Source organism: Rhodotorula graminis (genome assembly GCF_001329695.1).
Source record: "Rhodotorula graminis WP1 unplaced genomic scaffold RHOBAscaffold_7, whole genome shotgun sequence".
NCBI lineage: Eukaryota > Fungi > Basidiomycota > Microbotryomycetes > Sporidiobolales > Sporidiobolaceae > Rhodotorula > Rhodotorula graminis.
The window spans coordinates 989891-1002625 of record NW_017264934.1 but is presented as its reverse complement, the minus strand read 5'-3'; the positions used below and the strand labels follow the sequence as shown (position 1 = coordinate 1002625).

Below are 12735 nucleotides of genomic sequence, written 5' to 3'. Positions count from 1 at the left end.
AGCAGAGCACAGAGAGCGCGACTCAGGAATTTCGGTGCTGCCGCGCGATTGACCTCAGAGGCGACTTGGCCTCTGCTCTCACCCCTCGGCACCAGCTGCTGCAGGGCCAGCTCGGCCTATGCCACGAGCACCGCACCCTTACGGCGTGCAGGGTGGCGCGGCGCTCCCTCCCGTCGACGAGGTGCGTGTCCTCTCTCGCCGTTCGTCGTCCGCCTCATGTTGACCCGCGCCCTCTCTCCCCCCATCCTCCACCTGCGCAGCTGCGCGACTCGTTGAGCACCCGGGTCAAGTGTGAGCTCGCCCTCTCGCCCCTCCCGCTCCGCCCCGTCGCCTTGTCGCTGACCCACTCGCCCCTCCCCACCTCGGTCGAATCTCCATTCAGACGCCCACTTCAAGCTCGCCCACGACCGCATCCACCACTCGCTCGCCGAGCTCGAGAACCTCTACCTCCGCCCCTTTCACGCCCAAACCGTCGCACGCGCCCAGGCGAGGCGCACCGACGAGCGGCGCCTGCGCTGGAGGCAGGCGGCTCTCCGCGCCGACGAGGCGCGCGAGCGGGACGGTTCCGCCTACCTGCCGCCCCCTCTCGACGACGCCGACGACGACGGCGAGCCCGCCGAGGTCGAGCCGATCGCGATCGAGGTCAGCGCCGTCAAGCTCGGCAAGCGCAAGGCCGCCGACCAGGACGACCTTCCCTACCTTCCTCCCCGCCCCTCTCGCTCGACACGCCCCCAGCGCGCACGTCCACCTCCTCCCGTACCGGCCAAGAACGACAAGCGCGGGCCCGGCAAGGCCAAGGAGTTCCTCGACCGCTTCCAGGGCCTCCCGTCGACGCTCGACATGAACGCCGCCGCCGTTCACGAGCAGCCTCACGGCGTACGCCACCTCGTCTCGCCACACGGCGGCGACTCGGACGGCGACGACGACTCGGAGGGGGATCTGCCGCCCGGCGATGCCCCGCCCGTCGCGCGAGGCCGACGCACCTCGTTGCGCTCGAGCGCTCGACTACCTCGCCGCGATGCCGGCGCCCCCTCGGCGTCGTCCTTCCTCCCCGTTCCAAGGTCGAGTGGACCCGGAACGCGCTCCACACCGTCGTCGCACGCCGCCCCGCCGGTCAACCCCCTCGGCCCGTCAACGCTCCCGTCCGGTCGCCAACGCGCACTCGCACCCTCGCCCTCGCCCTACTCGGCGCGCTCGAGCGCCGCCTTCTCGGACACGACGCTCGCCCCTCCCGGCTTCGCCTCGCCGTCGACGTCCTCCCGCCCGCCAAGCACCCTCTCCTTCGCCGCACCACCGCCCGCCCTCTCCTCCTCCTCCTCCTCCACCTCGCGCACCCACCCACCTCCGCCTCTCTCGCGACACGCCCCCGCCCTCGCACTCGGCGCCCATGCGAGCTTCTCGGCGCTCCCGCCGCCGCCGCCGCTCCCGTTCGACGACCACACGCACCCGGACCTCGTGCACGGCGCGTGGAGCAGCGCCGGCCGCGCTCCTTACCCGCAGCCGCACCTGCGTCCTGGTCAAGGGTCGCATCCGGGCACGGGAGGCGTCGCACACGCGGCGGCGCATGCGCAGGCGCGGCCGCGGCCGACCTGGGGCGGCGCGCAGGGCGGGCCGCGCGCGAGAGAGGTGCGAGCGGCGGCGGACGCGCTGTTTCATGCGCATGGCGCGGGCGATGCCGACGACGACGACGAGACCGACGACGATGTCGATGCGTCGGGGAGCGAGGACGAGCTCGAGCGGGCGCTGCGGCCAGCGGCGAGTGGTGGGAACGGGGCGGGGCCGGGAGGCAGGACGGGCTCGAGCGGGTTCGTGTGGGCGGCTGGGTCGGACGACGAGCGCATGCCTGGACCGGAGGACGACGACGACGATGAGGGAGGAGGAGAGGGCGACGACGACGTCGATGCTGGCATCGACGGGGCGGCGGCGGTCGAGGAGGAGGAGGAGCGGGCCGACGAGCTGGCGGCAGGGCCCGAGTACCCGCCGCTGAGCCAGGACACGGTCGTCGACTCGCAGGAGCACGACGAGGGCGACGAGGGAGGAGCGGGAGGAGGGCTGCCGTCGACGCAGGAGACGCTCGAGGAGACGCAGTAGGAGGACCGAGCGGGACCGGTCGCTCGAGGCGCAGGCTCGCCCGATGGAACACGGTGGTCCCTCTCGCACTCTCGACGACGCAGGAGAGAGAGAAAGAGCGTGCGAGCCCGACGTAGAGGAGGCTCGAGGGTATTGGCAACGGCGGTATAGACGAGAGGGGAGGCTGCACGGCTGAGGAGAGGAGGGACTACACAACGAGGACGTGACGAGCATGTGGACAAGGACAGAGAGTGGGAGGGAGAGAGGGAGAGGAGAGGCTAGATCTGCAGCTCCTCGTCGTCGACGGCGCTCGTGCTTGCGACGGTCGCCGAGTCGACCTCGACCGGTGCTGCGGCCGTGGTCGCCGCGGTCGCGCCTCCCTTGCCCTCGGCGGCAGCTGCAGCACGCTGCTCCTTGGCCGCCTTCTCCTCGTCCTCGCGCTCGGCGGCGCGCAGGAGCTCCTCGGCGAGAGCCTCCCTCTGCCGCTCGCGCTCGAGCTCCTCGCGCCGCAACCGCTCCTCGACCTCGTCGACCGCGCTCGGCCCAGCACCTGCCGCCGCATCGGCCGCGTCGCGATCCCTCCTCCGCTGCCGCCTGTCGGCGTCGGCGGCCCGGTCGCGCTCCTCCCTCGCCCTCGCCTCGTGCTCGACCTCGTCGGCGATCCCGAGCAGCCGCTTGAGCTCGTCGTTCTCCTTGCGCAACGCTTCGAGCTCGATCTCGCGCTGCAGCGGCTCGTCGAGGGGCCCGAGGCCGCGGAGCGCCATCTCGTCGCGCACGACGGCGGGCTGACCGGGCAGCGGTGGCGACGCGACGAGCGACGACGTCGACGTCGTCGGGACGTAGTGCGGGTCCGACGTCGCCGTGCGCGAGATGTAGCCGCCCTCGGACTCGAGGATGCGCGAGCGGGCCGTCGACGGGTGGTGCGACGCGAGGAGCCGGTCGAGGTCCGCCGACGACGATGTGGGGGCGCCTTCTGCGGCGCCCGACTCGCCGCCGAACGCCGATGGCGGGGCGTGCAAGGCCGACGAGGCGAGGGACGAGAAGGACGCGATCGATGAGGTGGGCGACGGCGGGCCGCCGAGCTGCGCGTCGTGGTCGCCCGCCGACCCGGGCCCGGGGAACGCCTTGGACAGCGCCTCGGCGGCCTGGCCGATGCCCATCGGGAGCAGGAGCGGGCTCGTCGAGTCGTCCGGGTCCTCGCCCTGGAGGGCGCGCAGGGCCTTGCGCACGAGCGACGCGAGGTGCGACAGCGACAGCTGGAGGTGGAGCGGGTCGATCGGAGGCGCCTCGGCGTTTTTCGGGTCCTGGGGCATGTCGGCTGGCGGAGGGATCGAGACGGGCATGTTGAGAAGGAGCGACTCGTAGTGGCGCGTGAGGTCGAGGTGGTGCTGCTGCGTCGCGTGCTGGAGGAGGAGGAGGCAAGGTCAATCTTGGCTCCAGTTCGACAACAAGAGGGAGACGACGTGGACGCACTGCGTGTGCCCGGAACTTGCCCATGACCGCCTCGAGCGTGCTCTCGTAGTCCTTGAGGAGGCTCGACAGCTGGCGGTTCTCCTGCTGCAGGGCCTGGTTCTCCATAACGAGCGACACGTTGAGCTTCTCGAGCTCAGACTCGAACTCCTCTGTGTGGGCATGGCACTGTGTCAGTCTGTGCGCTCCCGCATCTGCCGCCCGCAAGGAGCAGGAGAGAGAGAGAGGTTGGCGACGCACCCTGGCTCACGTCGAGGTTGAAGCGGCGGAGGGTGTAGCCCGTCTGTGTGTGGACCGCCTGGGCCTGCGAGCACGGTTGCAAGTCAGTCTCTGACCGGCGGCTGACAGGCCCTCAAGAGGCTAGAGGGACGGACCTTGAGCTCCTCGGCTCGTCGATGCAGCTCCTCGGTCTGCTGGCGGTTGTGCGACAGCTGGGCCGAGAGCTCGCTCAGGAGGGCCCACAGGCGTTCCATCTCGGTGCCCTGGGACGGGTCCATGAGCGTCATGGCTGGTCGAGGGTGTGCTGGAGCGGGGGAGGTCGCGGCGATGAGGGCGGGAGATGAGCGACGACGGCGGCGGCGGCAAGGCGCTGGGCGGAAGAGCACAGGCGTGAGGCTGTCGCAGGGGAGCTGCGCTGCTGCGAGCTGGTGGCAGCGCCGGTGCTGGTGTGCGTGTGTAGGTGCTTCGAGCGGGAGGCTCGTGGCCCTCTCGGCGGCGTTGACAACCACCTTCCGCTCAACCTCGAACGATCTGAAGCTCTCGAGCATGCCTCATTAGACACCGTCAACGCTACGCTGGTACTGCGCACGAGGCAGAAAGCGGCAAAGTCCTCTCGCTCTCGCTCACGGTGGGCTCGAATGACGGGTCTGCGCTTGCGTTGCAGCATCTAAGCGTGTAGTCTACCGCCGAATCCGGTCCTCCTTGTCTTTGCGGTGCGAGAAAGAGTAGGCGATGAAGAAGACGGTGAGGAAGACGAACGCGACCTGCGCGGCGTGCGAGAGCCAGTCAGTGACGGGCCGCGGTCGAGAGAGGGGACGAGGGAGCCTGGGACGCACCTGACCACTGCGCATCGTCGAGCTGTCGTTGATGAGCCGGCTCTCCTCCTCGGCCTTGGCCGCGCCGAACACTGACGTCCCCGCCCGATAGTGGCTCCCGCCAGCGCCCGCCGCGCCGCCCATCGTCGCCTGCTGCGCCGCACGCGCACTCTGGCGCGCCGCGTACGTCGCAAAGTGGTCCGTCGCGCTGCCGGACTGGGTCGCCCTCGAGCGGCGCGACGCGAACGGGTCGGTGCGCGCCTGGGCCTGCCCGCCGGCCGCCTCGCCCGCCGACTTGAACCCGGACCGCGACGGGTGCTGCCACGCATAGTTGGCGCGCGTGCGCCGCTCGTCGTTGTCGGTCCACGCGCCGTCGGCCCGGCCCTCGGCGCCGCTGTAGCCCATGCCGCCGGACGCGGCCGTGTAGCCCGGGTGGCCTGGCCGCCGACGGTGAGGAGGAACGGCCGACCCAGTGCGGGCGAGGTCGTACGAGCGGCGGGTCGACGGGTCGGACAGGACGCTGTAGGACTGCGAGAGCTGCGCGTTGGGAGGGAAGCGAGGTCAGCCGACGCAAGTGGGGGGAGGGCTCAAGGGTCGCGTAAGGAGAGGCGACTGAGGACGCACCTGCTGGAAGCGCTCGGTGCGCTGTTCGGGCGTCTCGGACGAGGTCGAGGGCGCATCTGGGTGGTGCTTGCGCGAGAGCTGGCCGATGTCGAGAGGTCAGCGTCGCTCGACGAGTCGAGGGAGGAGGAGGGAGAGCGCGGACGCACCTCGTAGAACTTGTCCTTGATCTGCTTGCGGGTCGCCTCCTTGTGGACGCCGAGGACGCCGTAGTGGTCCACATCGGCCGAGACGGCGGGAGCTGCGAGCCGTGGGCGAGTCGAGGCGAACGACCGGGCGAAGGGCGGCCGTGGACCGCTCGCTGGTTGGGCAGCAGGTGCGGTCGACCGCAGGCAGGCGCGCACTGCGCTCAAGGGGCTAGCCTGCAGCATGGTGGGCGGGCCAGTCGGTGCGGGAGAGCGAGGCGAGAGCAACCAGCGAGGACGAGAGCGACCGTCATCGCAAGCCTCTGTCGACGACCTGCTCAACACCGCCAGGCAGGGCTCTCGACTAGCCTGCACCCTCTCAGCAGTGCACTGCAGCACGCCGGACCTTGCCGATCGCGCGCCCATGCCGACCTCGTCCGACCGCCCTGCTCTCGGCGCTGCTTGCTCGCTCGGCCCTCAGCGGTTCGAGTACAGAGCGGCCTTGCCTGCGCCTTGCGCCCCAGACCGCCGTACGTCTTGCGAAGGTGGCCGAGCCCGCCGAACGTCCACTCGAGGCGACAATGGCGCCGTGCGCCTCCTCTCTGCTCGAATGCTTCTGGCTCGCGCTCGCACTCTGCGCGTCGCTATCCGGGTTCTCGCGCGGCGAACTGCTCCACCTGCTATGCGTGCACGCTCGGGCGAGCGGACGAGCCCAACACGAGCCGAGGTGGCACTCGAGCCATCGTCCAGCAAACTCCCTCGCCTCGACGAGCTCTCGCGCACTTGGCGCCACTCTCCGAGGACCCGTCGCGTGCCAGCGAGCTTCTTTACATGCCACAGCAGTACGCAGGCCGTACGGCAGCTCTGTGCGCGAGAGAGACACGGTCTGTCGCGCTCGAGCATGAGCGAGAGAGGGCAAGACGAGCCACCGGAACGAGCTGGGTCAGGCGCGTGTAGGGCGGCCGTTTGAGCGTGTTTGCGAGTAGATGCACGGCAGGACTGCAATCCAGACAGGGTTGGTTGAGCCGTTGGCAGAGCTGCTGCGAGCACAACGGACAACCGCCCGCCCGGCTCTCTCTCGCTCTCGCACCCAACACGCCCGCGCCAGTGCTAGCGGTGCTGCCCTGTACCTCGACAGTGGACTGAGCCGGCCTCGTCCCCACGCCCACCGCCCCGTCGCCTCTCGCTTCCCCCTCGCCCCCCCCCTCCTCGTCCTCATCTCTCGCACGCGCTCAATGTCGTCCAACTGCCTCGCCTGCACCGACCCGATCAACGCCTGCCCGACCTGTCCTGCCGGCCAGAGCTGCGTCCAGACCAGCCGCCTGTGTTCGGCCTGCCCCAAGCGCATCTGCCAGGACACGGGCTCGAGCAGCACCAAGGGCGGCGGCGGCGGGCCCTCGACCGGCGCAACCGCGGGCGGGGCCGTCGGTGGCGTCGTCGGTGTCGCCGTCGTCCTCGCCGCCGTCTACTTCTTCTGGTGGCGGCCCCGAGGTCTCGCCGCGAGCCGCAAGCGCTACTCGAAGCACCTCTCGCACCGCCAGAGCAAACTCGCCGACAAGCGCAAGTCGCAGCTCGCGCCCGGCGAAACCGACGTCGCCACAAAGCGCTCGTCGGTCCACCTCCACATCGACACGGCCGGCGGCGACGGCGTCAACCGCCGCAACACGAGCCCCGGCGCGGCTCGCGAGGGCGGCGCGCTCACCCCGGGCAGGACATCCGAGGTGCGTCCTCAAACCATCCCTCTGTCTCTCTTTCACGAGCACGCACTGACTCTCGCGAACGTGAACCGCAGGACGACAACCCGTTCGGCGACCAGAACCGCTCGTCCATCGGCGACTTTGACGACTCGAACTCGATCCACACGTCCGACTACTCGTTCCGCTCGTCCCACACCAACGTCATCCCCATCGCCTACATCCCGCCGCACTCGTCGTCCATGTCGATCGCCGACGGGCAGCGCGGCGCGTTCGGCGAGTCGCCCTCGAGCCGCGACCGCGACAGCGACGCGGCGCAGCCTCCTCGCCACGCCCAGGCGCTGCGAGCGTCGATCCCGACGAGCATGGCGAGCCGCGACTCGCTCGCGCTCGCCGGCGCCGAGATCATCGAGCTGCACCCGCTCCCGCCCGTCCTCACGCCCGACACGCCCGCCGTCCCGCACGGCACGCTCGCCAACGGCGCGCCGATCCGCCCACCGCGCTCGCCCGGCCTCGACCTCAAGCTGCCCAACACGCCAAAGGTCTCGTCGCCGCTCGCTGGGTCGCCCTCGTCGCCGACGAGGCCCACCTCGAGCGGCGCCCTCCCGCCTGTCCTGCCGCCCTCGAGCGGCAGCCCTGGCTCGTCGCCCAACCTGTCGTTCCTCTCGACGTCGCCGACGGGCGGGCGCGGCATGTCGGTCCTCGGCGACCCGCGGTCGCGCTCGGCCCAGTCGCACATGTCGACCATGACCTCGCGCTCGGCGACGTCGACCATGTCGTACATCCTCGACCCGCCCCAAATCATCACGCCCTTGTCGGCGCAAGGTGTGCGGCGCGTCGAGCTGCAGAAGGGCCAAGCCGGGCTCGTCCACATCGGAGGCGCGGGCACGACGCTCGGCGGCGCAGCTCACGACGCGCCGACGACGAGCCCGACAAGCCCGACGGGCAGCGTCGACCCGTTCGACGACTCGAACCGCTCGTCGCTGCGGCACTCGCGCCTCGGGTCGCAGGGCACCGTCACGCCCGGCGGCGACGCGCACGACGACACGCTCCTTCGCTCGCGCCCCGGCTCGTCGGCGACCGACACGTCACGGTGGACGACGGGCTCGGCCCTGTCGGACGAGGGCTCGGTCCAGTTCCTCCAGGGCCAGACGGTCACGTTCACCAACCCGAACTCGCCCTCGGCCCTCGGCGGCGTCGGCGGCGGCGCCAAGAGCCCGCGCCTGCCGAACACGGCCTCGGGCGCATCGTTCGACGTGCCGCAGAGCGCTCGATCGTCCGAGGCGTTCGACACCGGGTCGCACGTGCGCCCGCTCACGGGCACGATGTCGGCCTGGTCGGCGTCGCCCGGCGTCAGCCCCTCGAGCAGCATGGGCACGGTCCGCGCGACGGCGGGCTCGGGCGCGCGCACGAGCACGCCGATGACGCTTTCGGGCAGCCGAGACTCGACGGCGAGCGGCATGAGCGACGGGTCGCTCCTCGAAGGGATCCCATTCCTCGCGCCGTCGACGTCGTCGGCCGGCGCGACGGCCGGCACGCGCGCCGCGAGCACTAGCTCGGTCAGCCTCGGCCTGCCCGTCAACGTGACGGCGGCGGTCGAGAGCAGCGCGGCGTCGACGAACTCGGCGTCGGTCCGTGCGCCGTCCATCGTCGACGGGCGCGACGGCCAGGACCAGGACGACGAGCCGCTCCCGGCACCTTTCCTCCCTTTCGCCGGCCAGCGCCCGACCTCGTCCAAGCCCGCTCCTTCGTCCTCGTCTGCCGGCGCCACTGCCGGCGCCAGCACCGAGCGCGTCCAAAGCGCCGCCATCTCGGTCCGCAGCGGCTTCGGCTCGGGCCTGAGCCAGATCCCGTTCCAGCTCGGGTTCCCGAGCGGGTTCGGCGACGACGGCTTTACCGACGCCGGCGACGACGACGACGACCTCGACGAGCGAGACCGCCGCAGCATGATGAGCGCCGGCGGCGAGTCGACGATGGGCGGCGTGCCTCGGAGCGAGAACGGCCCAGGGTCGGTGCGGCAGAGCTACGCGAGCTCGACGGTGGGCGAGAGCGAGGACGAGCACGACGAGGGCGACGAGCAGGTCGTGCTCGTGCAGGCCGAGAGGACGGTGGTCGCGCCGGTCGCGACTGCTCCTGCGGCTCAAGCTGGTTCGTCGTCTTTGTTTCTCACTGCGGGCTCGCCAGGGTCTCCTGCCGGGCCTGCTCGAGACATGAGGCTGCAGACTGACACTGTCTTTCTCCTCGCAGCTCCGTCACGAGTCGCCGCACGGTCCGCCGTCGACGACGATGCCTCAAACCCGTTCGGCGCACACGCCGAGGTCGCCTCCTCGACCGACAGCGGCACCGCCGACCCTCGCGCCTCGATGGACTCGCTCGCGCTCGCCATGGGCCTCGCCGCCAACCTCGACGCCGAGGCGAGCTCTCGCGCCTGAGCGGGCCGTGCACGATGATGGACACTTTCTTCCTCGCCTCTCTCTCTGTCTCTCTCTCGGTCTGTAGCAGCATCTATTGGGTCCGTCTGGAACGAGCTCTCTGTTTCTCTCTCTTGCTTTCGAATCGCCTCGCCCCGTCTCGTCGAGCGAGAGGAGAAGAAGGAAAGCGAGAACTGGGCGCAGCGCGTTACGCCGCTCGAACGAGCGTCTATGAGGGGAAACAAGGAAGAGAGGGCGGGCTCCTACAGCTGTGCACAGAAGGGGGGAGAGAGAGAGAGATGCGGTGCGAGGGGATCGTGGCAAAGGGAAAATGCAGAGAAGATGAAAGGGGCCGAGCGGCGCTGAGGACGAGGTACGGCATGGCGCGCGCTCTGGACTTGATGAGACGTGATCGTGATGTGTCGTCAAGGGAAGGTTGGGGAGAGGAAGAGAAAGGAGGAGGAGGAGGGTCTAGCCCGACGGGTTGGCGATGCTGCACGAGGTGAACAAGGGTCAGGTCGGCTCGACAGGACGACATAGGGCGACGGGACGTACCGCAGGATCCTCCTCGAGTAGTCGGTATCGTCGGCCAAGCTCGTCGCGCTGTGGTTGTCGACGGCGCGAATTGCGCCCGGGTCGAGCCGCTCGTCGGCGCGAGGTCCGTGCGCGCCCGACGCCGGCGCCGGCGCCGGCTCCTGCTGGAGGCCGCCGTACGCGCTGCCGTTGCCCGAGGCGCCGGGCGACGGGTCGAACGCGTTGCCGTAAAGCGAGTTGCGGAACGAGGCGACCTGCTGCATCTCGCCGTTCGGGTAGAAGTGCGACTCCTCGGACGAGGCGTTCATCGGAGCTGCGCGCACACGAACGAGGTCAGTCTCAGGCTCTCGAGGAAGATGAACAGAAGGAAGAGAGAGAGAGATCGGGACGCACCGAAACCCTCGTGGCTGCCGCCCTCGGCCGACCCTGCGCCGTACAGGCCCGCTCCCGCACCGGCGCCCGCGCCCGCACTCTCGACGTACTCGGCCCAGTTGTCGTGCAGGACGCCCTCGTGGCTCGTCGCGCCGCCGTTGTACGCGCCGTAGCTCGCCGGCGGGCCGTAGCCGTACCCGGCTGCGCCGCCGACGGGAGGCAGGATCGAGCCCTGGCTCGGCGCCGGCGAGTGCCCGAGATCGTACGACGGACGACTCGCGGCGGCGCCCGGGTGCGGGCCCCAGTCGGTCGTGCCGCCGCCGCTCGAGCGGCGCGTCGCGAGGCCGGCGCCGGCCGCCGCCGCCGTCAGGGGCACGGTCCCGTACGAGCTCATGTAGTTGCTCGACAGGTGGCCCTCGCTCCCGCCGCCCATGCCGCCGCCGATTGACTCCTCGTCCTCGTCCTCGTCCTCGAACCGGTTGATGCCCGCGCCGCCGTCGCCCGCGCCGCCGGCCGCGACGCGAATGTCCTCGTCGAGCTGGCGCCGGCGCTTGCGGCGCAGGAAGAAGAAGCCGAGGCCGACGATGACGCCTGCCGCGACGAGGCCGACGGCGACGAACGTGCCCGCGACGGCGCCCGTGTTGTCGAAGAAGGCCTGCGAGCCGGCGTCGGCGCCGTTGAGGTTGCGGCCGCCGGCGGTGCTCGACGGGTCGGGCCCGATCACGACGGCGGTCACGATCGAAGTGATGACGACGACCGTGCCCGAGGTCGTCAGGGTGTACTCGGTCGCCGACGTGCGCGTGTACTCCTCGGCCGAGGTTCTGCGACGAGGCGATGAGGGACGAGGTCAGTTCGCGCTCTCGCCGCCAGGCCGAGAGAGGGTGGAGAGGGGCTCACTCGACGTCGGAAGCAGGGGCAGACGTAACGGGATCGGCGCCGGCGGTCGTCGAGCTGCCCACTGTCGGATCGGCGGTCGAGCTCGTCGGCGCAGCGTCGGTCGTCGTGGCGCTCTCGGTCGCGCTCGCGACCGGGTCGGTGGTCGAGGTCGGCTCGGCGGTCGACGAGGGAGGTTCGGTGGCGACGGGCGACGACGAGGAGGACGAGGGAGCATCGCTCGTCGATGAGCTGCTCGCGGGTGGGGCGGACGTCGAGCTGCTCGAGCTCGGGGCGGCCGTGCTGGAGGACGGCGGCGGCGTCGTCGTGCTCGACGAGGACGAGCTAGGCGGTGTGGTCGCGGTCGAGCTAGAAGACGGCGGGTCTGAGGAAGAGGGAGAAGAGGAAGGGGAGGGAAGAGAGGACGAGGTTGGCTCGGGTGTCGACGAGGATGCGGGAGGGGAAGCGCTCGAACCAGGGGAGCTCGTCGTCGAGGATGCGGGCTCGGTCGTCGTCTGGGCCGGGGTCGTGGTCGGGTCTGGCGCGGCGGTCGAGGTCGGGTCGGGCGCGGTCGACGCCTCGGCAGGAGGCGAGGACGAGGTCTCGGGAGCGGGCGAGGTCGAGGGCGAGTCCATGGTCGTCGTCGCAGGGACCGAAGAGCTGGACGGCGTGGCAGACGTGGTCGCAGTCGCGGTCGAGGTGGTCGAGGTCGGGCCGGCTTGGCGCGAGGGCTCGGACGAAGTGGACGACGTGGGCTCGTCGACGGGCGCGCCGGCTGGGGAGGGAGAGGGCGCAGGAGGTGCGAGTCAGCTGCCGCAGCCCTCACAGAGGCTCGACGAGGGGAGAGAGCTGCTGCGCACCTGGTCAGAGCCACCGGCGGATCGGGGTGGAGGCGAGCGGCGGCGGCGGCACGAGAATCGGGCAGGGCGAGGTGGTGGGCGAACGACAGGCGAGGACAGGCATGCAATGTGCGAGTCAGTGCGCGTCCTGATCCCCCAGGGCGAGCGGTCGAGGTGGGTCCACACCGAGCGCCCCGGTCCTTTTCCCCCGCCTCGAGGACGAGCTGGAGGGTGTGCACGACTGGCTGAGTGGACTCACCGGTGGTCGAAGGGAGCTCTTGACGCTTGAGTAGCGCTGCTAGTTGACGTCGAGGTGGGCGAGGAGCGCGAGTCGCTCGGGACCCGCGCGACGACGACGACGAGAAGAGGTGGACGAGGTGCGAGTCGCGGTCGAGCTCGAGCGCAGGCATCGAGAGGACCCGACAGGCGGGCAGATCGGGGCTGCTACAGTGCTCGTGCGCGCAGCCTGGCGCGTCTGCAGCTCGTTGTCGTCGAGCAGAGGCTGCGCCGAGGATCCGAGGCAGCGAGCGGGGCGGTGCGCACTCGCGCATGCAGTCAGTCGCTAGCGCAGCTCAAGGGCAGATCTGTTCTTCCGCCGCCCAGTCCCGCTTGCCCCGACTCGAAACGTCGACAGAGGTCGACAGCGAAGGAGCAACTTGAGAAGGTTCCGACACGCGCATCTCTCAAGCTCG

The 12735-nt window shown here is 70.6% G+C and overlaps 5 protein-coding genes across 5 annotated transcripts; 2 read left to right on the top strand and 3 right to left on the bottom strand.

Moving 5' to 3' along the window:
* Positions 1–118: 118 nt before the first annotated feature.
* Positions 119–2091, top strand: RHOBADRAFT_44468 (uncharacterized protein; the record flags this gene model as incomplete). The annotated part of the gene is made up of 3 exons (XM_018414416.1): positions 119–181; positions 261–291; positions 383–2091. The coding sequence occupies 3 exons, from the start codon at positions 119–121 to the stop codon at positions 2089–2091; spliced, it is 1803 nt and encodes a 600-aa protein (XP_018270999.1).
* Positions 2092–2184: 93 nt separating this feature from the next.
* RHOBADRAFT_53870 (uncharacterized protein) lies at positions 2185–4046 on the bottom strand (the record flags this gene model as incomplete). The annotated part of the gene is made up of 4 exons (XM_018417038.1): positions 2185–3473; positions 3544–3692; positions 3781–3844; positions 3915–4046. The coding sequence occupies 4 exons, from the start codon at positions 4044–4046 to the stop codon at positions 2349–2351; spliced, it is 1470 nt and encodes a 489-aa protein (XP_018270998.1). The 3' UTR covers positions 2185–2348.
* A 344-nt stretch (positions 4047–4390) lies between these two features.
* On the bottom strand, positions 4391–5566 carry RHOBADRAFT_53869 (uncharacterized protein; the record flags this gene model as incomplete). Its single annotated transcript, XM_018417037.1, has 4 exons — positions 4391–4523; positions 4596–5111; positions 5199–5276; positions 5345–5566. The coding sequence occupies 4 exons, from the start codon at positions 5564–5566 to the stop codon at positions 4440–4442; spliced, it is 900 nt and encodes a 299-aa protein (XP_018270997.1). The 3' UTR covers positions 4391–4439.
* A 989-nt stretch (positions 5567–6555) lies between these two features.
* Positions 6556–9446, top strand: RHOBADRAFT_53868 (uncharacterized protein; the record flags this gene model as incomplete). Its single annotated transcript, XM_018417036.1, has 3 exons — positions 6556–7041; positions 7113–9162; positions 9262–9446. 3 exons carry the CDS (start codon positions 6556–6558, stop codon positions 9444–9446), a joined length of 2721 nt encoding a protein of 906 aa, XP_018270996.1.
* A 436-nt stretch (positions 9447–9882) lies between these two features.
* On the bottom strand, positions 9883–12453 carry RHOBADRAFT_53867 (uncharacterized protein; the record flags this gene model as incomplete). Its single annotated transcript, XM_018417035.1, has 6 exons — positions 9883–9918; positions 9981–10272; positions 10353–11152; positions 11229–11589; positions 11680–11979; positions 12303–12453. 6 exons carry the CDS (start codon positions 12451–12453, stop codon positions 9897–9899), a joined length of 1926 nt encoding a protein of 641 aa, XP_018270995.1. The 3' UTR covers positions 9883–9896.
* Positions 12454–12735: the final 282 nt, after the last annotated feature.